This window comes from Brassica rapa, chromosome A09 (genome assembly GCF_000309985.2).
Source record: "Brassica rapa cultivar Chiifu-401-42 chromosome A09, CAAS_Brap_v3.01, whole genome shotgun sequence".
Lineage (NCBI taxonomy): Eukaryota > Viridiplantae > Streptophyta > Magnoliopsida > Brassicales > Brassicaceae > Brassica > Brassica rapa.
In genome coordinates, this window is record NC_024803.2 from 28,652,852 (window position 1) to 28,675,877 (window position 23,026).

The following is a 23,026-nucleotide window of genomic DNA, read 5'->3' on the forward strand; positions in this document are numbered from 1 at the left end:
AATTTCAAAGAGAAAGGGGGTCACTAAGACAACGAAGCAGAAGATATACATGCGCTTGCGAAAAATTATGACAATGATTTGAGAAAAACACGCAAACTCTTTTCCAAGTCCTCTCTTCAAACATGTCTCTTTGTCTTGGGCATGTAACCATTTAATGGTAAGATAATAATTTCCACCTGAATCGTGATTCTCATCCGAAAGAAAAAGAGAGATGAAACTACAGGAACACTCTAACGGAGCATAAATGTTTGACACAAAAGGAGAGATGCTATGCTTAACCTTATAGATTAACACAAGAATCATTTGACTTACACTACTACTACTCAACAAAACAATGAAGTTATTATTATTGTTATGATAACAAATGCATTTGCTAATATATGCTTAGGCTTGGCTTGACTTTAACCAAACCAAATCATAAATGTTCTCTTCTAATGCTTCTCTTAGGTTTTCTCACCTATTCTGATACACTATCACTTTCTTTTCTCCCTATATATTATAAAATATGTCTTCTTCCTTGTCCACATGCTCATGAATCGCTGCTGCTGTAATCTTCTGATTCTCTGTCGTAATTGTTGGCTGCTGCATTATTATTAGCAGCAGGTACATCATCATCTTCAGAGCTCTCACTCATTTCTGCGACATATTCTCTTTGTACTTGCTCAACTCCGGCAACTTCTTCTTCTACATCCTCCATAGCCTCATTTGGGTTACTATTCCAATCAAACCCCCACTTGTTTCTCTGACTATAACTCACAAACTGACCCTCATCATCATCATCATCCTCTGATTGAACTCCAACACTGTTGTCGTCACTTTCACCATCCACTTGCATCGGCGTCATCACTCTGTTAGGTGTTTCACTAGCCCATTCCTCGTCCATCTCTCTAGGGGTTTCACCTGCCCAATCTTCATCAATGCCTCTGAATGTTTGCTCTTCTTCCTCTTCCTCATCTTCTTCGCTTGTAGGCTTAACAATGTCAGCCATTCTGCTGACTAAGCGGTAATTGTCCTCATCGTTCCTCTCTGGTCTTTTTCTAACCGTTCTCTTTCCTCTTCCAGGGACTTGATGGTTCAACTCCACGCTCATTATGTTCCTGCTGGCTGCGACATTGCTCCTACCAGCGACAAATCTGCCATTACCCCCTTGCACTTTCTTCTTCTTCGCCTTCTTGTTTGATCCAGATCCAAAGATTACTCGTCGTTTATTACTTTTTTTACCCGAGTTTGGAACAACCTCGTCTTGGTCTTCTTGCTCTTTGGGTCCTTTACCTTTCAGTAGAGAGTTTCCAGGGAAAAGGCTCTGCATATACCACAAAAATTGAGTTAACAGAGAAACAAGTTTCACAATTATTAACAGAATCCAAACGGTCTAAAGGACTTACAATCTGCTCGTTCTCATCTTCCGGGACTGGCTCAGGTTTCTCTGGCTTCACATAAACAATGGATGCATCAAGGTCTGAAAGTCTCAAAGCAACCGCTGATACTGTCTTTGGTATCCATGGAAACACGTCCATTGATTCCTGATCATCAGCACCAGCAGCTCCCAAGAGCTCCTTTGCCGATAAAAAATTGGATGACAAAGATTCTTTCTTGATTGCACTCTCTAAATAAGTCAAGACCTGTCCAAAAAAGAAAGAAAGATAACGAGTTTTTAAAACAAAAATGTAATTTTATATTTGCATTTTAGGGAAAGAAAAACAAGATGTTAGTACCTGTGAAAGCTCTTCAGGTGATGATGAAGCATTCAACTTAAGCCCCCAATTTTTTCTTTTCTCCTCTGTCCAAAATGATTCAAAAGCTTCATCCGGAACAGATGCCTGTAGTCAATAAAGTTGTCAAAATTTGGTATCAAAGAGCTGACTGTAGATTAAAAAATTGACAAGAGTTCAATGATGCTTTACCTCAAGAAAAACAAGTAGTGCTTTGAGTAACCTGACTCCAAAAGGAAGAGGAGATGCAGTCAAACCTGAATCTACTATCTTTCTCTCTGAACCATCAGCCATGTCTAATCTCTGGTGGCAAGAAGTGCAGTGCGTATACTCAGATAAATAAGAAGCAATACAAACTTCACATGTTGCTAGTAGTTCACATCTCTTCTTCCCGTCTTTCCTAGCACAAGAAGGCACTGAGCTGTACGTCTCGGTCCACATCCATCTCTGGAAAGCATGGAACCGTTTTAAGAAATTCTCCTTCTCCTTGTCATCTCTCCCTAGCTCAACTCTAATAGAAGTTGAGGCTCCCATTGAATCAGAACTTAACCCCAATATAGCACTAGATGGGCTTACAGAATCTTCCTTCAAAGAGGGGTTTCTAGCTAGGTTTATATTCTTAGAAGCATTCTCTTTGAATGCTCCCTCAATCTTCTGCAGCATTATGCGTAAATGGGACTCTCTGACCCCACGCATATCCAGTGATGCAACCAGAGTGTCAAAAGCCTACACAGAACAAAATTCACACACGTAATGGTTAAAAAATCTCTATCAATAAGCAACCAAAAACCTTATAGCTACAAACTGTTTAAAGTTGTTGTTACCTCTGCTGAATCAATGAGGCGCCACTTGCTATCATGGAGCTCAACAAATATAAGCCCCGAGCAAGGATCACTTTTAGATGCTGATGCAGCAAAGTGCCAGTAACGATTGTGGCGTCTATCTTGTCCAAGTGGCAAGGATCGGTATGGATACACCTCTTCTGCTTTGTGGCTTATGTATGATTTCAATTGTGAGCGTGACCTCTTTGAAGAGAAGTTTTCTTGACTTATATTGCCCTCTTGGTTAACAGAACCTCTCTCAGTAGATAACTTATGAACATCGTTTGAAACAACTTCCAGGGGCGGCTTCGTTTCATCTACAAGTTGAGAAGGGTCTCTGTTGAAACTATTAATCTCACGGGTAGAGTTTTGAATATCAAACTTAAGTACATCTCTCATGCAGCTGTTATCTAACTGTGCTTCTGCCCACATTTGCTTTTTAAGAGAATTTGCTGCTTCCAGACGATCCTGCAAAAGAAATTTCAGTCAGATCACAAATTACAGACTCAAAAGTTGATAAAATGAAAACCAGACTTTACCTCGAGACTAGCTCTGATGGAATTTCCTTCATTGGCAATGCCGACTAAAGCAACAAGGGCCTCAAGGCGCTCTTCGACACTTAGATGACAGTATTCTCCTTCTGTAAGACCTAGAACCCATGATTTACCCTGCTTGCTATCTTCAACCACAGCATTATCTTTACGCTGCTCACTATGGCATTGTGGTACAATGCTCTTCATACTGCTTGTAGGTGGAGAAGAAACTCCCTTCTCAACCTCACTCTTTACATCAGCTTTAACATCAGAGAACATAATCTCACCTCCCTTTTCAGACAAACCATTAGCATCACCAAGATCAGCACTTTTTGAGGCACTTGGTAGAGTGGCTAAATCATCAACCTCGGGATCCTCATCAATATCACATTCAAAGTCTTCATCCTTTTCAAGATCATTCACATCTTCTGGACCTGCTAAGCCATTTTCAAACGCCTTTATTTTCTTCCTAGCTTCCGCGAGTATTGCCTCTCCATCCGCAGGATCCTTCACGTATGGAGCTCGTACACAATATGTTGAAGGGGCTATTCTTTCGAAGAGCTTCACATCTCTTGTCAATGCAACAGAGATGGAAGCCTCTGGCGTCTTGCTTGTTCTCAGGTCCCTAAGTCCAGATTTCTGGAAATGGAAATCATAAAAACTAAATAAATAAAACATTTATATTTTTCAATAAAATTAACAGAGCATAATATAGATTATAAATATACCTGAATCTTGTCGGCAAGCTCTATTACTGTCAGTCCCTTGCTTCCCTCAAGAGAGAGAACATGAAAGGCAGCAAACTTGACAGTTCCAGGTGTCAACCGATGCCTCGACTTGCGCGGAGCCAGCAACCCTTTCTCCAGCATTGATGCAAAAGCACTTTCAGCTGCTGAACCACTGCGAAGAGTAGAAATGATATCTTCACAGCCTTTAGCCTGCAAAACACAATCAAACTATTACGAAAAAAATCAAAATCACCAGATGCTGAACCACTGCGAATAAGTACCTCATCCTTTTCACCAGTATGGGTCACACGGGAATTACTTTTCTTGAGCCTAGGCCCAAATCCACTTGAGAGTCCCAACTGGCGGAGTATTTCAGGCCATGTTAGTGGGTTCAAATGCTTTTTCCAACTACGAATGTCAAAGCCCCATGCATAAGCCTGAAGAAGAAAAAGGAAGCATTAGGAAAGAGGAAGAGTAATATGTATTATACATACAGAGAAAGAGAAAGTTACCCCTTCAACTATCTGCGGATGACCACCCTCAGGATTGGCTGTAGTATATTGGTTATTTCCAATGCCACTATAAGGTGTTCTAGCAACATCTTCAATATCTCGTATTATTGATCTCAGAAGAGTAATATGTATCTCCCCCAGCAACCTTGAGTCCTACAATAGGATATACATATATGTATCATATACAGAGCAAGAACAATGGAACGAAGGAAACAACAGTAGAACACGAGAAAATAAGGGAATCTCAGAATGAGTTGTAAAGAAAGACTTACATATTCATGCAAAGCCTGAATAAACTCATCCAGGGTAAAAGGCCATAGGTCGAGAACATCGGAAAATGATATTAGGAATCTCCAAACCTAAAAAGCAACCACAATGTTAGAAGGTTGACATGCGAAATGGTCACAAAACGTGACAAACATTTCAACTGGTTCCAAATTTGTCTCATTGTTCTGATCCAAAATTATTCTGATGGTACTAATTTCAGGTAAGAGACAGTATAGGGCAGAAAGAAAAGATCAATAGAGCATACCATTAAAAGGTTTCCAACATTTTCCTTGGAATCCTTCCATGGAGAAATGGTAAACGGCATTTTCAATTGCAAAGCTTTTGGTGGAAATGTGCTCAGAGAATCTGAAAAAGTAGAATAGCTACGATGAATTGCAAGATCCAGAAAGAATACTTAGCTAATTGAGTAAGATATAAGCAAATTACTTTGACCATCTTGATTTCGATAAGTATATGGAGAAAGATCGAATGGTATGAGACATCAAATCATTAAGCTACTACCCAATCTAGAGGGCAATGTTTTTATAGCAAAATAATCAACTCAATATTTCTTGGCAATGTTCTAAGATGCTACAACCAATATGGTATATCTGGGACAATATAATTCAGAAGCTATACATTGTTCATATTTTGTAAAGCCTACAGCCTAAGTACACCATCAGGGTTGTGATTACCAAATCCAGTACTTGGCTAAATCAATATCATAGTTTGGCAGAGAGAGCATACCTCTATACAGGTCAAGGTTTTGTAATGTGTCATGATCAAGCTGTATAACCGAGGACAATCCTTTGCTACTAGCCGCCAAATCCATCAGCTCTAGCTGCTCATCTTCAATTAGATCCATAGCCTCTTTTGCAATTCTACGTGCAGTTGCTTTCTCAACTGCAATCTTGCGTCTTATAGCCTCTTTCTCTCGGCGAATCTCCTCTTTTTGCTTATTTTTCTCCGCCTTTAACATTCGGACAGAGAGATAAGTCTAGTTTTCTCAATCTCAGCATACTTAAAAAGTTTATAATTTGCAGAACTTACCCGTTCATTTTCTCTCTGTAGAAACTTTTCTCTTCTTTCCATTTCACGTCGCTGTTCACGCTGTAACCTCTCCTCTTCTTTAATTCTTTCACGCATCAACCTCTCTTCTTCTTTACGCCTCTCACGCTCATACCTTTCCATCTCTTTTCTCATCCGTTCTTCATTCTGAGGACACAAGCTTCAGCTCATCAATATGGCTTACAAGGGATACCAATAAAAAGACAATAAGACCATTCTATAACTGAAGTGAAATAAATACCCTTTTCCTCTGAAGTTCTAGTTTCTCAAGATCCTTTTGTCCACTCCCTCTTCCGAGTCTACCATCGTTAATCTGCGAGAGTAACCAAAGAACAACATTACGACAAGAACACATCTTGTACGCAAAACGGGGATGAAATGGAAGTTGGCACAGGAAGCTACCTTTCCCTTCCTATGCACATCATTACTCATACGCACCCCGTCAGACAACAAATAAGGATCTTCAGCTCGGAGGCCTGAGGAGTCTCTCTCCAGCAAGAAGCTATCACCACGAGCTGATGGGAGAATGGGGCTAGGCATGTCTTGCTGAGATGTAGAACAGTTACGAGATGAGTTTCCATAGGACTTTGGTAAAGGCCCATTCCCCTGCATAAACGATGAACTCCTAGGCCGTGATATTTCGTAGTCCACACCACGCGAATGACTTTCAGAGTACCGCCCGTACATATCAGGTGTAAAGGAAGACGGATCGTTCAGAGATTGTTGCTCATGGAAAGCACTGGTGGCAGCTTGAGACTATAATAATCAACAAAAGCAAATAAGTTCAACAAAGTAGTTATAAAAAAGAATATAAAATGGCTTCAATGTAATCAACAAAGCGAATATCATCTTTCTAACATTTGATCAGAGAATAATAGCCGCCAAAAGATTAATCGGTCAGCTTATATGCACTGAGAACTCTTAGAATTAGTCCTACCATTACATCAGTTTAACAACCTCTTTAATTTATCATGTAAAATATTTCAAGCTAGGCATGAAGGTAATAGCTAGGTTGTATATAGTTTTGTTGTATTATATAACTCAAAAAAACAAAGGAATTATTAGATAGTAAGGAAACTAACTCTTCGAGGACGGACATCAAGTGGCTCATAAATTTTGCTCTCATATGGATGACCTTGGTGCGTCTGCATTGCTACAATAGTTTGTCCACCACCACAAAAAGAGAGAGAAAGTTAAGAGTAGGAACCATCAAAGCAACAAGAGACCAATGATATCGCAATAGCTTCATACCTATAGGTGTCCCAAAAGCACCGGGAGGCAAAGGATCAAACTCCATTCCAAGAGTAGGTCCATCATCTCTCAAAGGCTCCCCTAACTGAGCTTCAATGCAGGCAACAGCTCTACGAACCATCACAGACGACCGTGGCGGCGGCTGTTCGTACCCTGCGCTCCCCATTGTCTCGTACTCAGCACGAGAGTTACTACTACCACTCGCGAACTCCCTCCTGGGCTCCGAGTAAGGGCTGCAGCCAGAGCCAGAGCCAGAACCCGAATCAGATCCGGAGTCCAGTTCAGCAGCAGGTAAGGACAAAGCAGGAACAGCAGAAGCCGGTTGAACCGGGGCCGGTTTGGGAGTTTTCTTGACCTGACCATCCTTCTTGTCCTTTAACCTCCTGTGACAAAACCACATCTGTAACTGCCGATCTGACAAATCAAGCTTCTCAGACAGCTCAGCCCTCGTCGCCTCCGAGGGATACGTTTCCTCTGCTCTCAAACAAAACAATTCAGATGGAATCAAAATTACAAATTAGATTTGGATGAGGAGAGGAACCTGAATAGACTTGCTCGAGGGTTTGGAGCTGAAAGGGAGTCTTCATCTGACGCTTAGGCTTGGAGGAGGGAGAGTCCTTTGAATTGGAAGCATCAACGACCTTCTTCATCTTCTTATTCTTATGGTTCGAATCAGCTACGCTCCTCATCTGATTCTCTTCTCCATCGGACTCCATGAGAAAGAGAGAGAGACGGCCGCGCAAGGAACAAATCACCCAAAAGAGAAGAACAACGAACAATAACAAAAAGCTAAGCTAGGGCTTTCTTACAAAACAAATAACCCTGATCCCCTTTCGATTGAGATTACTAACTAGTAACCCCAAAACAAAAACAAAAACATTATTGTTGTAAAAAAAATAAATAAATAAAAAGGTGGATGGAAGGAAGGAAGGAATATATAAGAATGAACAATAATAAAATCCGCAAGGGAAAAACAACAACAGGGCTCCTACTCGTACCACTCATCTTTAATTTCAACCTCCCTCTCTTATATTTCTTTTCTTTTTTTCACTCTCTCTCAATTTTAATCTTTTGTTTCTTATAAGAAAAATTGTTTTTTTTATAAATTAAAAGAAGGAAAAAAAAAAGGAGAGTAGAGTAGTAGAGAGAGTCGAGGGATGATATATGCTACAGCGAATCGCGTGTGTTTCTTCTGCCGTTGATTGTGTTTATGAAGCTCCTTCATGATGCAATCTTCATCACACTTTCGACTTTTTCCTTGTTTATTCCTTTTTTCATTTTTTTATTTTAATTTAATATAATTTAATTTATATTCTTCAAAGGCTTTTACGGGCCTGGTGGTCTTGTGTTTTGTTTCTGTCTTTCAGATCCGCTCTAGCAGGTTGCAAGAGCTTTTCTTCTCCAGTTTCTTTGTCGCCCACTTGCGTTGAACATAAACATCATGCCGTTGTCGTTTTGGAGCTCACACTCCCTGCCGTCTTTAAACCACTAAAACCGGTTCAGTCACACTTTCCCAAACCCGGTTCAATCACGTCCCTTTATAGATTTTTAAGTCAATTCAAAGAGAAATCGAAAGATCCTTTGGAGTCTCAGTGAAGTTGCCGACACCGGGAAAATCGCCGGTGTACCTGAAACAGTCGCAACGCCGTAGAACCGGTGACAGAGAATGATTATGCATTTGGCTGCTCTGTTTCTCGCCATCATCGTTTCACCACTCTTTGTTTCCTCATCTCAAATCGAGCAGATCGGTTCTAACCAGAATGATCCAGACGCAGCTAAGCTCAGAATATCACAACTAGGCACACAAACAACATATTCTCTCTTTTAATATTTCGTTTTTTTTTTCTTTTTTGCTAATTGTATTATTTTTCCTTGCTGGCTATGATTATGTAGAATCTGTTCTTGAGGAGACTACGCAGAAGGTGAAAGAGCGTGAGAAGTTGATCCAAGATGCTGAAAGTCAGATTCTTGATTTGCACTCTGCTTCTTATAGTTTCGAGGTTGGTTTGGTTATAATTTAGCTGAAAATGCATTAGAAAATGAAAAGGAAAATGTGATAAAAGACACTCATCAGATCGTAAAAATACTTTCGTGTATATATCTATGAGTTTATAACCCCTTAGAAACATATGTAAGGGTTTTAACTGAGATTTTTACTTTGAAAAATACTTTATCATGATAGTTTAATTGCTAACACTTGCTACTTGATCGCAGAGCGGTTTACCTTTGGTCCAGGAGAGGATAAGCGAGTTGGAAGAAGAGGTCTGTTCAGCTACTCTCTTGTTTTTAGATCAGCAACTTCAACTCCACTTATATAAAGATTAATTAACAGGGTTGGCATTGCTAGGTTAAGCTCCTATGGGCTGCCTTGAGAACAGCCAACTTTGACCTTCACGTTTTAGAGGATAAGGCAAGAGATGCTGAGCGTCAAGTTAAGGCCACAGCTTTCGAAGTTAAACAGGTGGTTTATTCCCTTGTGTTTGACTTTTTACCCATTCCTTTCTTTTACTATCTGAAGCATATACTTTCTAGCTTATATAGAGAAAGTATGTGTGGATCCTTAGGGGGTTTAAGCGCTCATCTTGGCTTTGGTTGTTAGGGATGAGTCTTTTTAGTGCTGTGGTAGCAAATGGAATCTGATTGATTCTAATATGGTTAATTGTATGTCAATGAGTTTTCATATTGTTACTGTGACAAATTGCTTCATACTTTTTTTAATCATTTATAGATGACCGAAGTTGTTACGGAGCAGTGGATTCAAGTTCAGCATCTTGAGCAGGTCTTTTAAGTTACTGTTTTTAAGTTTTTCGTTTATTGCAGGTGAAAATATATTAGTGGTGAGGAAAGTAGTGTATCGATTCACATCGCTGATGTTACTTCTTTTTATTTGTTTTTGTTGCGTCTTGAAGATGAAAGAATTCAATAACCGAAGGAATCACGTTCCTAGCAGATGCACTCTCTTGAAGGTAAAATCTTGAATACAGTTCTCGGACTTGCATGAAATTTTGAAGAACAGAAGCTTATACCTTTGTTTAGTCATCTCATTTCTCCTTTGTGTATCTGTATTTTTAGCTCATGAGTGACATCCGCTGGGAGGTAAAGAATGCCCTGTCTCAGTTAAGAAGCCTCTGGGCAGCTGTTACCAAATACCACCACCAGGTTTTGTTTTTAAAAATCTTCGTCCTATCCATAATTTAGATGGAACGATTATGCTTAACCACGCTTTGCTTTGATTCTTTGTAGTTGCAAGGCTTCATCAAGCATGAGATGGAAAGAAACCAGATCACATCAGCTCTTGCAAACAGTGAAGTTGTGTTTTTTATGGTATGTGGGCTGTTCTTTTCATATCTAGTAAATGTGTTGAGTCCATGTCTTATTCGTCTGATCCTTACACTAATTAGTAAAACGAAATCTCCAGGCGTCTGCATTGATTACCTTCCCGGTGTTTGGAGCATGGCTCTTATTCTCTGCCTAGTTTTGTTCCTAGAAGACATGATCAACTCATGCGTCAGCCATTTTAAGATTGGTTTTACTTCTGTTTGTAGCTACAAATATTGTCTAGTCATTGAGATCCCTATAGTCGGGTGAATCTCTGGTTTGAACCAGTTAATTTTAGGAATGTTGCACAATTTTGTCAAAGTTCAGTTTTTGGAGTAAGAATATTTTTAATCCAAAAAGAGACAACCAAAGAGATGCAGACAAAATCATTCCTCGCTCGTTGTTAGCTAGCTGTAAATTGTAAATAAGAAGCGTAAGGCTTTTCAGGGTTCAACGTGAAATGATTTCAACTACGTAGCGGTATTATCTGTGAGGATTAGTCCAGGACCGGCCAAAAGATATAGAGGCTATAAATATTGTAAGAGGAATCTTAATTAGACAATCTACAATTTAGGGATCATATGACATATGTATAGTAACGCTTTAAACCTTGGGGGCTAAAACACTGTTCTTGCAGAATATTAGGAAGATTTGTTTGTTACTCATGGTAATTCCTGAGAATGCTGATTTTCACTAGTTATGGTTTTTTTAGATCCACAACAAGCCATAATTACGTTCAATCTGCTCAAACTACCCACTTATAGCCTCAATTTATCATGTGGTTTACTGGGGTTGGTTGCGATGATAAGTACTAGAAATTCTTTTTAGTAGATTCGCTTTTGGAGTCAATCCAAATTTTGCTCATTTAACTCTTTTTTTTTACCTACCAACAATTAGTAGTGAAGTTATTTTAGTTAATTTCTCACTTCAGTTTTAGGGTCTGACTGGTTCAAACGCAGCGGTTGCGGTTGCGGCTGCGGGCGTTTGCGAATGCGGATGGTTGCGGTTTCTAGCGGTTTTAAAAGATTTTTACGACTGGTTCTGCGGTTAGAAATTGGTGCGTTTGCGGGATACTTATGACTGGTTAACTACCAAATACAGCAGCGATCAGATAATAAATTATTAATATTTACATTTTATATAATTATAAAAATATAAAAAATCATAATATTATAATAAATATGTAAATTATATTTTCAAAGTTATAGTGTTATATTTTTTAAAATTATAGAAAAAAATTTTATTTTAAAATTTTATAATATTAATTAAAATATAATAGATATATTTTAGTATTTTTATAATTCCATTTTAAAAAATTTATTGAATATTTTTATTTTTGTATTTATATGGTTTAAAAAAAGGAAAAAAAATTATCCTCCCGCAACCGCCCGCAACCGCAAACGCTATCTGGAACCAGCTTTTGAATTTAAGAGGTTCGGAGCGGTTTGAAGCGATTTGTAGCGGTTTGTATGATTGTTTCGAACCGCTGTCAACCGCTATCAACCGCAAAAGCTGCGTTTGCGGGTGGTAGCGGGAAACCAGTCAAGCTCTTAATCAGCTATCATAAGTTCAAGATGGTTTACATATATGATAGGTTTAAGTTTTTGTTTGATTTTGAACATAAAAAATTAAAAACAGATATAATTATTAAACATAAAAAATAATGATTATGTAATATAGAGATATAAACCATTAAAACACCAGAACTATATAGTCGTTTTGAAGGACTAGTTGAACTCAATAGATTAATGAAATTTAAATATAATTATTGTAGCATGGATAACAAGATCTTAGTATACCTTAAATTTTAAACAAAAAAAAAAGTATACCTTAAATTGTAATATATCATATGTTTTGAAGAGAAAAGAAAAAGAGAGGTTTGCTTGCTGCATGGTCCTACACGGCTCGACTACTCCCACCACACGACCTCTTTTGTATGTCCCATTCCGTTAGTCACGCCACATAATCTCCACCTCCAACATTTTCTTAGTCTTTGATTGATTAATTGCATTAACCATGTTTTTCTTTTATATTTTCTATTTTTCTCACCCATTTGTTTTCTATGTTATTGCAGATCTTCTTCTTTGTTTCCTTTTATTATACCCTTTTAATAATGAATACTTCTTTATTTTTTGAAAAAGGATAAAGGTTAGGGACACTTTATTCTTCCCATTTATATACTTTTAGCTTTTTTGAGTGGTTTGTCTCTCAATAAGTCTGAAATCGAGAAATACCTGCTCTCTCATACTCATCTCCGCAGACCACAAATTAGTCAATGCTGCTTGAAATTGTTTAGTAACGTTTGTCTCTTTTCTCATTTTCCGTTGACAATCTCTTGTTTGTTTATACAAATTCCCAGTATCCTATCATCCATCTAATTTCAATATTTGTAGATAAATGATGTATTATCTACTTACAGCGAAACCTAACTATTCAGATGAAAATTGGAATTATATATGATTCTCTTTTAAAAGTTGCATATCTTAGAAGTGCATATCTATGGATGATAAAAGGATAGAAATGAAGAATTGTAGAGCCAAGAAATTAAGTCACACACCCAATATAGAGACTAGAGAGTATAGTGGCCTAGAGTCACATGATGTGTGTATTGGTGTCTCCATAGTGATCAGTGGGATGCCCCAATCCCACTCACTCGCTCTCCCTCAATCCTCGCATTATTCCTCGGCCTCTAAATTATCCCGCGTTGCTTCCTTTTCTTTTATATTGTTTCTTTCTCCTTTTCTTGGTAAAGTAAAATCGCCAAAAAATAAGCAAAGATTTGTTTTGCGTGATATACTGATATATAAAAACAAAATTTTCAAATTTATGCAATATAATTCAGTATTTCGATGAAAACCCCAAATTTTAGAAACCCTAAGTTCATTATTTTGATGCATTATTTGTCCTAAGTAAGGACCCATACTTGTTGGTTTTAATTCTATTCTATTGTGTCACTGGGTAAAAATATTGAAGGCAGTCAAGTAACAAAGACCTTTAGAATTTGTCAGATAAATCGAACATTTTAATTTTTTTAAGTGTCAAAAAAATCCAAAAAAAAAAAGAGAATCCGTTTTTTTTTTTACAATTTCTGCATTTAAAGATTGAATTATTGGCTTATTCTTACCACCTATCAAGAACAAATTCATATACTTCAGATGTAAATGTAATCGTGAAAATGTTAATCGGACCAAACCATTAACTATTCTTGTTTTTTTCATTTCTAGACAGCAAGAATGATTATGACTACGTGATGATAAAATTACTGGTGCATTTCAAATCAGCTTTATATATAAATGTGGTTTTGTCTGACCATCCGAAATTTTAATCATATATAATTTTGGGTTTGCTTGAAGATAGGGAAAGTTGATGACACCTTTAAAAAACATAACTATAAAGTAATTTTACATAAGAGAGCATCTCTAGGTTGTCTAATGATCAACATGACACTATTATGTCGATTAATTAAGGAGGCTGAATTAGAGAGTAAAATGTCCATAAACAACACAAAATTATCTAGCTTTTCAATGTTTACTCAAAATACTGACAAAGACGTGTTCCTTTTATCCTCTATGATTATAATTAAGAAAATAAACAATGTTGTTAGGAATAACCATGTGGACTGGCCTAGCTAGTGCCCAAAGAATGATATGTAATTTTGACAGTTTTCATATTACATCTTATGCCAGTAAATTTGCTATTATAATGATATGTAATATTTTACACAAATAGAAAAATTGGGTTTGATGAATCATAATATTCTTATGGTCTAAGATTCATCATATAAATGGTAGTGACTTATACGCTTTGATTTTAATTATTGTCGATGTCTGAGATTTTTTAAAATACTGGTGAAATACTATTTGCATAAAGGGAAAATTATAAGAATGTGTTTTACGTCATAGATAAAGAGTTGATTGACTCATCTCTTTTATATGTTAATGCAAACACCAGTTTAAGTGTGAGGTTCCTAGCAAATCATATTACAGATGAAATTCAAAGAAGAAGATGAGATAAAATTAAACAAAATTATGTTCTAATAAACGAGTAACCTTACCGCAATTAGATTAATAATATAAGAATATGAATATTGATACCAACCAAAACTAATATGAGGAGTTGAGTTTTGGTTATAACTCCTCAGCTACTAAGAAACAATGATATGATGACATGGGTGGAGTAAAACAAAAAAAGGGACAAGAGGTCCATTGATTTGAATATGCCTCTCTATCTAGTATCTACTCCTAATCCATAACTGCCTTCAACAAAACTACCAAAATAAGATCCATGTTTTCATCTCAACGAAATTGGTCGACGTTAAAAACTAAGTGGTTGATTACATTTTATCTTATAAACTAATCTTTTAGGTAAAAAAGCTGAGCTACCACTTTGAAAAATCATCTCATCCTACTGGACCCACAATCAACCATTTTAGTCCCCATTTGCACCTAACGACGTCAAATTAAAAACACAAAAAAGTCCACAATTCATAAAGAAAAAAGAAGAAAAAAAAAACACTCAAAGCGCTTCTTTCTATATAAGCACACTAGCTCTCAATAAATCCACACTATCACAGTCTCTTCTCTTCTCCCTATCACACTACACTACACATCATGGCTTTCTCCACTGGAAGCTCTCTCTTCGTCTGCTTCACAACACTTGTTCTTCTCTCCACTCAAATCAATGCAAGAGAGAGCTACTTCTTTGGCAAATTCCACCGAGAATCCCCCAAAGACCAAAACCCTAACAATGTCCTCCCTCTCGAGACCAGCGAGAAAACCACAGTAGAAGAATCTTTCCCCAGCAAGAAAGAGCAAGAACAAGATCCCACGTTTGTCCCCGAGTCCGAAAACGGCTATGGCTTGTATGGTCACGAGACCACCTACAACAACAACAACAAAGAAGAGTTCAACAACAACAACAACAAGTACGATGAAAAATTCAACGGTGAGACTTTCTCAACTCCAAGCCTGAGCGAGACCGAAGAGTCTTACAACAACTACGAGGAGAACTACCCGAAGAAGACCGAGAGCTACGACAACAACCGTTACAACAACGAAGAGTTCAACAACAAGTACGATGAAAACTTCAAGGAAGAGTTCAACAACAACAAGTACGACGAAAACGTCAAGGAAGAGTTCAACAACAACAAGTACGACGAAAACTTCAAGGAAGAGTTCAACAACAACAAGTACGATGAAAACGTCAAGGAAGAGTTCAACAACAACAAGTACGATGAAAACGTTAAGGAAGAGTCATTCTCTGAGAACAATGAAGACAAGAGAGGTATCTACAACTCCAACGCTTACGGAACGGAGCAAGAGCGTGAAACGCCGTACAAAGGTTACAGCCATAACTTGGAGAGACAAGGCATGAGTGACACAAGGTTCATGGAGAAAGGTAACTACTACTATGACCTTTACAACGACAGAAACCACGGCCATTTCTACCGGAAGCCTCATCAGAAAAGCCCTGCCGGTTACTATTCTTCTCAGGAGACTGGGAATAACTACGACCAGTCGTACAACAACTACAACAACGAGGAGGAGAAGAGCTTCAAGGATCAGTACAATTCCAAGTGGGAGAAGAGCATGATGAACAAACAGCCTGAAGAGTTTGTTGAGGAGCAAGGAGACCAGTTTAAGCCTTGATGAAGATTTGATGTTTGATTTCCTCTCAAGATCATTACACTCTTAAAAAGTATTTTCTTTTTATTTCAACTAAGTTATTTTACTTCTGGTTGATTAGTCAAACTAAGTCGTTGTTATCATTGCAAGTGAAAAAGGGAAAGGGGGGTTTTGTGTTTTTTTTTTCTTTTAGTTGAAATGGGTTTGCTTTTTATGGGATTTTGAACTTTGATGTTTGCGTTTGCATATAATATTCGAAGAAAAGATAGTAAAATATATGGTGCTGCTTTATGTTATTTTCTTATGTTAATCACCTTTGGTTATTTTGTTTAAAAAGAAGTTGATTAAAGGACTATGGATTCATAATTTTAAAGGGACAAAACGTGACTGCTTTTCATGATTTATAATGGGGGACATGGTGATGCCCATTCCCTCTTGCAGAAGTGCAAAAGAAACATTAATAATTACTTGCACACCCAATCCAATATTTAGTTTTATGAATACATTTATATAGGATTAAAATCTACATAAAATGTCTGATAGTTCAGATGGCAAAATTTGGTTGCTAAATAACCTAAGGTGCCGGGTACGAAACGCGTATACAGCAAATCCGCAATTTTGGAACCTTTGAAAAAGAAAAAGACACGTCAGCATAGGGCGACTTGCAAGGAGATTAGGGTTTTGAAGATTCCGCCGCAAGCAACCAGTCCCCACGCCGATGTCGGCGCCGGAGACGCAAGATCCCGTGGAGTTCGGCTCGGAAACGAGCAAGGTAGCCCCTGTGAAGCAGTTAAACCCTTCCTGGGTTAAAGTTGCAGAGAATGGACCATCGCTCTCTGAGCATGTTCTAGAAATAGGAGTAAGTGAAGGACATGAAGTCGTTGAAGTACCAGATGACGTGATATCACAATCTGTGCCTCTTTGGGATGATCTTCTTGAAGGTCGATTCCTGGACAAGGCACCACATGTGGCAAAAATCCATTTCATAGTTAATAAGATCTGGCCTTTGGGAGATAAATCTATCAGAATTGACGCCTATGTCGTTAATGATCGCACTGTGAAATTCAGAATCAAGGACGAGGCTACGAGGAAAAGGGTTCTCAAAAGAGGAATGTGGAACATTGCAAACATCCTGTTAGTTCTATCAAAGTGGGCTCCTGAGGAGGAGGAAGAGGAGGTTGAAGAGATAAAAACTATTCCAATGTGGATCACCATGAAGAATGTTCCTCGCAGGATGTTCTCTTGGAAGGGCCTTGGTTTCATAGCTAGTGCTGTAGGAAAACCAAAGCGCTTACACCCAGATACGCTCCAATGTAATAGCTTTGAGGAAGCGAAAGTTTTTGTCGAAGCTAATATGACAAAAGAACTACCTACCAGCCATCGTTTCAAGTCTAAACTTGGGGTCAATGCGGAGGTGGAATTTGTTTACCCATGGTTACCGGACAGATGCACCATCTGCTCTAAATGGGGACACCTTCATACAGCTTGCCGTGCTAAGGTAAAAATTCTGACTAAGGCCAAATCACCCACAAAGATGCCGGCTAAGGAGATTGAGACTTCTGTGGTAGATGCATCGGAAAAGGATCAACAAAACCCTGCGGTAGCTAGCGTTGAAGTAGTCGATGCCGCTGAGTTGGAATCTCCCACTGAAACTTTGGCACCAGTAGAGATCGTGAAGGATACAGTGACTCTGAACTTAACAACAGAGTACCATGATGCAGAGAAGGGTGGTGAAATAGAGACTTTGGGTTGGAAGAATGTCTCTCCTTCGAAGAGGGGCAGATCAGGAGGCAAGGACCACGTTCCTGCTCAGAAGATTAGTTCACCATCCCGTTTTGCAATTTTAGATGTAGAGGAGGGTCAAGTTGACATGGGAGAAGGTAATGATAGCAATGCTATCGAGAAGGATACGGAGGAGGGAGAATTTCGACCAGAGGTTAAAAATGAACCTACAGAGGAAGATGAAGTAAATTCACAGGAGATAAGGGGTAATAATAAAGCTGAAACGAGGGAAAGACTTCTTCGCTCAGCTGTTCAAAAACCATCTCGTGGAGTTAACAGAAACCCTTCTGGAAAGAGCACTCTTAGCACAAAGGACGCAGTCCCAAGTGTTGGAGGGAAACGGAAAAATCAAAAAAAACATTAATTATGTCGGGTTTCTTTTGGAACGTCCGAGGTTTTAATAAAAAGGAAAAACATTCAGTTGTAAAAAAGTGGATCAGAGAGCAAGGTTTTCAGTTTGGTGCTCTGTTGGAAACAAGGGTTAAAGAGGGAAGGAGTCAGAGGATAACGACTTCCGTCTTTGGTGACTGGTCTGTGTTAACAAACTATGAGTACAATCACTTGGGTCGAATATGGTTGGTGTGGCGATCTGATGTGAAAGTAACTCCAGTTTTTAAAAGTGATCAACTGATCACGGTATCTATGGCTCTTAGTGGTGCAGATGAATTTTTTCTCTCCGTTATTTACGCAAAAAATACAGAAGCTGAAAGGTGTGTACTCTGGGAGGACCTGAAGAATCACCAAAACTCGCCAATCTTTCGAAATAAGGCGTGGCTAGTGGTGGGAGATTTCAATGAAACCCTGGATGTTGAGGAACATTCAGACCATGAAACAAACCCGTTTATAACGCAAGGAATGCGTGATTTTCAAAGTGTTACTCAACACTGTTCTTTACTTGATCTTCCTTCTCATGGTCCGCTTTACACTTGGAGTAACAAGCAAAGTGAAGGGATTATATCAAAGAAGCTGGATCGAGTATTGTTTAATGACTCCTGGCTCAGTGCTTTCCCACAATCGTATAATGTGTTCGAGGGAGGAGGGTGCTCTGACCATTTACGTTGTCGGATTAATCTGAGTTCTGAAGTTCATCGGCCTAAGAGACCATTTAAATTTGTCAATGCAGTGGCTGATTTAGAAAACTTCCTCCCGATGATGTCGCAGTTTTGGAACAACTCTGTTCCCATCTTCTCTATGACCTCATCTCTTTACAGATTTTCAAAAAAGCTGAAGGCACTGAAACCAGAGATCAGGTCATTAGCAAAGGATAGTATGGGGAATTTGACATCAAAAACAAAGGAAGCTTAAGCAGAGCTTTGTCAAAAACAGGAACTCAGTATGCGTGACCCATCACAAGTCAACTTGGAGAACGAGAATGTTGCTTATGAAAGATGGGATAAAGTCTCAGGTCTTGAGGAGAAGTTTTTGAAACAGAAGTCAAAACTTCACTGGCTCAATGTTGGTGATAGGAGTAACAAAGTATTCCACAGAGCAGCTACTGCAAGAGATATTCAGAATTCGATTTATGAGGTGCTATGTCGTGATGGGAGAGTAGTTCATAAACCAGAGGAGATAAAAGGGGAAGCTGAGAGTTATTTCCGAGAATTTCTACAGCACAAGCCACAAGACTTTGAGAGCATTGAAATTGATAAGCTTCGCGAGTTGCTACCTTATCGTTGTTCTGATACAGTAAATGAGATGCTACTGAAGGAAATCACAGCAGAGGAGGTAACTAAAGTGTTATTTGCGATGCAAAATGATAAATCACCTGGACCAGACGGATACACAGTGGAATTTTTCAAGTCAGCTTGGCCAGTTATTGGAAAGGAGTTCATCATTTCGATCCAATCTTTCTTTGAAAAAGGTTTTTTGCCAAAAGGAATCAATACCACGATTTTGGCTTTGATACCAAAGAAGACAGGAGCCAGAGAGATGAAAGACTACCGTCCGATCTCATGCTGCAACGTTATCTACAAAGTCATTTCGAAACTTATAGCAAACCGATTGAAGAATACGCTGCCGGACTTTATTGAGTTGAACCAATCCGCTTTTGTAAAAGGCAGACTCCTCATTGAGAACCTTCTTCTTGCTACTGAGCTGGTAAAGGACTACCACAAAGACTCGATATCACGGCGATGTGCTCTGAAAATAGACATCTCAAAGGCTTTCGACTCAGTTCAGTGGAGCTTTTTGCTCAAGACGCTTGAGGCCATGAACTTCCCTCCTAAGTTCATTCATTGGATATCTCTTTGCATTACCACGGCTTCTTTCTCTGTACAAGTAAATGGTGAGTTGGCTGGCTATTTCCAGAGTGAAAGAGGTCTACGACAAGGTTGTGCTCTTTCTCCATATCTCTTTGTCATATGCATGAACGTGCTGTCCAAACTGCTGGATAAGTCTGCACATGCGAACCAGTTTGGATACCATCCAAAATGCAAGAACCTGGGACTTACTCACCTTAGCTTCGCTGATGATTTAATGGTATTTACGGATGGACGAGTACGCTCAGTTGAGAGTATTGTGAACGTCTTTAACTATTTTGCAAAAGTCTCAGGGTTGAAGATAAGTATGGAGAAATCCACAATCTATTCTGCTGGTATGACTGATGAAAATCGTCAAGAACTGCTTAATACTTTTCAGTTTGCTTCTGGTACATTGCCGGTGCGTTATCTAGGTCTGCCTCTTCTTACGCGTCAGATGCGAAAAGATGATTATCAGGTGCTTATTGAGAAGATAAAGATGCGTATTAGCTTATGGACCAACCGTTTCTTGTCTATGGCTGGTCGGCTACAGTTGATAAAGTCAGTATTGCTAAGCATAGTAAACTTTTGGATGACCGGTTTCAAGCTCCCGGGGCAATGTATCAATGAAATCAACAGCCTCTGCTCTGCTTTTCTTTGGTCTGGTCCTTCTCTTAATGTGAAGAAAGCAAAAGTTTCCTGGGATGTGGTCTGTCTCCCTAAGAAAGAAGGAGGTTTGGGTCTCAGATCACTTAAAGAGATGAACAAAATCCTTACTCTGAAACTGTTATGGAGGCTCCTGTCTTCTCAACCTTCGCTTTGGGCTAAATGGATCCAGACTTATTTGGTTAAGAACGACACAATATGGTCTATCAAGGATACAACAACTAAAGGATCATGGATGTGGAAGAAGCTTCTGAAGTATAGAGACATTGCAAAACAGTTTCATAAAATGAAGGTTGGAAATGGAAACCGAACCTCTTTCTGGTTTGATTCTTGGTCTCCACTTGGACGTTTGTATGATATCACTGGAGTTCGTGGGTGTATTGATTTGGGGATAAGAGCGACGGCAACGGTTTCTTCAGCGTTGTTTTTGAGAAGAAGACGTAGAAGCCATCGACAAGATATTCTGAACATTATCGAAGATGCTATGGAAGAACAAAAAACCAAGCTATCAAATGTGGAGGATTGTGCTGTCTGGAAGAGTTCTCCTGATGTGTATAAACCTGTATTCAGCACAAAAAACACTTGGAGTTTACTTCACCAGAAAGCTCAAACTGTCGACTGGCACAAGAGCTTATGGTTCAAACATCATACTCCAAAATTTGCTTTCTTTACTTGGTTAGCTATTCAGAACCGTCTAACAACTGGTGATCGAATGCTCCAATGGTCCTCTAGTATAAACCCAGCGTGTGTGTTCTGCAACCAGTTGGAAACTAGAGATCACTTGTTTTTCTCATGTCCATTCGCTGCAGAGGTGTGGTCTCGGCTAACCAAAAACCTTCTTCGTGGGAGATTTACCACAGACTGGACAGAGATAGTAGAGATTACCAAGGATAATAGTCAGGACTTTCTCTCCAAGTTCCTAACCCGCTATGTTTTCCAGCTTTCGATACATTCTTTATGGCGAGAAAGAAATGACAGAAGGCATGGAGCTACTCCAACGACAGTCTCGGTCATGGTCGGCATGCTTGATAGGCATGTCCGAAACAAATGTCTCTCCTTCCGTCAGGTTCGAAATTTCACCTTTGCTGCAGCCTTGGGGGTGTGGTTTTCAACTAGATAGCATAGAGTCTCAAAATCTTGAGTATTCTTTCCTATAAAATGTAGCACAAGTTGCAAAACAGTGTATTTTCTTTTGAGTAAATTTAACATATATTCAAAAAAAAAAAAAAAAAAAAGATTAAAATCTACATATTATAGATACCAAAAAGAATCGGTTTGTTCTGAATGTTAGATGGGATGGGTACATCAACAGTTATCAACCGGTATTAATTACTGGTCCTAAGGGTGTAAATGTGTAATCCCAAATCATAGACATACACTATTGCATTCGGCCTTTGTACTTACATAACTTAGCTTTAACTGGATACTTTGTCTTTTCTTTTTTGAACAAGACATTGAATACTTCGTTAGAAATTAAATAGGTAGTCCTTAAATATAGGATGTGTTTTGGATTAATGGTGTTATATGGGTGGAAAAGACAACAGAAACGCCGTGACGAGTAAAAGACAAAGACACTTCAAAGGCACTTAGCAATGAGAATCCACCTCTTGACTAGGAAAAGAAGACTCCCAATACCGTTAATCACGGCTAACATAAAGGACAAACTTAGTTCCCCTTTTTCTTTCTTTTTTCAGGATCTATATATTTTACTCTATTTTTTTTCTGAATATATTAGTTGATTTTTAACCATATCAATATGTATCTGTACTATTAAAAGAGAAACATTCTAAAAAAATCTACTTATAAAAGGTTGTTGGATCCTTTCATTAGATTAATATTTTTTGGTATTCCCTTATTTATCTCTAACAATAAGTAACTCAATATTCAATAACATTATATACCATATCATTCACCTATTTTTACTCCTTCTATGAGCTAATCATATAATTTACAATATTTTTAAAAGAGAATATGCTTGCGAATTCACAATATCATTAAAATTACTGAAGATTTTTTCATTCATAATTGGTAAGCCTCATTCTCATCTACACAAATCTTACGTGTAGATGACAAATCAAATAGTTTTTTAAGTTTTGCGTATTATTATAAAATATATGAGAATTATAATTAATTTTTAAAAAAATATTATCAAAATTTTCTAAGTTTTTATCGGGTCAACCTGTGTCGGTTCACGGGTTAATGGCATGATTTTGGTTTTATCGGATTTTTAATAAATAGGTTTTCCTTAAATCTGAATTTTGTGGAAACATATTAGTTGGTATAATCATGATAGAATATTATATGAAGAATATAAGCCAGTCCATATTATATACGGCCACCAGTTTACTGGTCCAATTGCAGGTCCGAATCAAATATGAAAACAATGCTTATATTTTAATTCGTCAATAAACTACATATGTATTCCTACTAAAAGGAGTTAAATCATTTTCAAAAATAAAATGTTTTTTCGTACAATTTCAATGTTTCAAGATTGATTTCAGTTTTTT

General features: G+C 38.2%; 3 protein-coding genes across 4 annotated transcripts; 2 read left to right on the forward strand and 1 right to left on the reverse strand.

The window, feature by feature from the left end:
• Positions 1-269: 269 nt before the first annotated feature.
• Positions 270-7,881, reverse strand: LOC103838952 (homeobox-DDT domain protein RLT1). Of its 2 annotated transcripts, none has more exons than XM_009115415.3 (18): positions 7,434-7,881; positions 6,893-7,366; positions 6,724-6,794; positions 6,080-6,397; positions 5,883-5,954; positions 5,624-5,788; positions 5,321-5,543; positions 4,839-4,939; positions 4,579-4,665; positions 4,307-4,459; positions 4,076-4,231; positions 3,795-4,004; positions 3,073-3,705; positions 2,537-3,001; positions 1,905-2,438; positions 1,716-1,820; positions 1,386-1,622; positions 270-1,303 (listed from the first exon to the last, which is right to left on the reverse strand). In XM_009115415.3, exons 1-18 carry the CDS (start codon positions 7,606-7,608, stop codon positions 530-532), a joined length of 4,953 nt encoding a protein of 1,650 aa, XP_009113663.1. In that variant the 5' UTR covers positions 7,609-7,881; the 3' UTR covers positions 270-529. The 2 variants fall into 2 exon arrangements, with proteins under 2 accessions (XP_009113663.1, XP_009113662.1); XM_009115414.3 differs by having other exon boundaries at positions 6,044-6,397; positions 7,434-7,878.
• A 431-nt stretch (positions 7,882-8,312) lies between these two features.
• LOC103838953 lies at positions 8,313-10,581 on the forward strand. The gene is made up of 9 exons (XM_009115416.3): positions 8,313-8,691; positions 8,786-8,892; positions 9,107-9,154; positions 9,240-9,353; positions 9,621-9,671; positions 9,802-9,858; positions 9,965-10,051; positions 10,136-10,216; positions 10,311-10,581. Exons 1-9 carry the CDS (start codon positions 8,559-8,561, stop codon positions 10,365-10,367), a joined length of 735 nt encoding a protein of 244 aa, XP_009113664.1. The 5' UTR covers positions 8,313-8,558; the 3' UTR covers positions 10,368-10,581.
• A 4,059-nt stretch (positions 10,582-14,640) lies between these two features.
• On the forward strand, positions 14,641-16,110 carry LOC103838954 (TBC1 domain family member 5 homolog A). The gene has a single exon (XM_009115418.3). It carries the CDS (start codon positions 14,821-14,823, stop codon positions 15,856-15,858), a length of 1,038 nt encoding a protein of 345 aa, XP_009113666.2. The 5' UTR covers positions 14,641-14,820; the 3' UTR covers positions 15,859-16,110.
• The last annotated feature ends 6,916 nt before the right edge of the window (positions 16,111-23,026 follow it).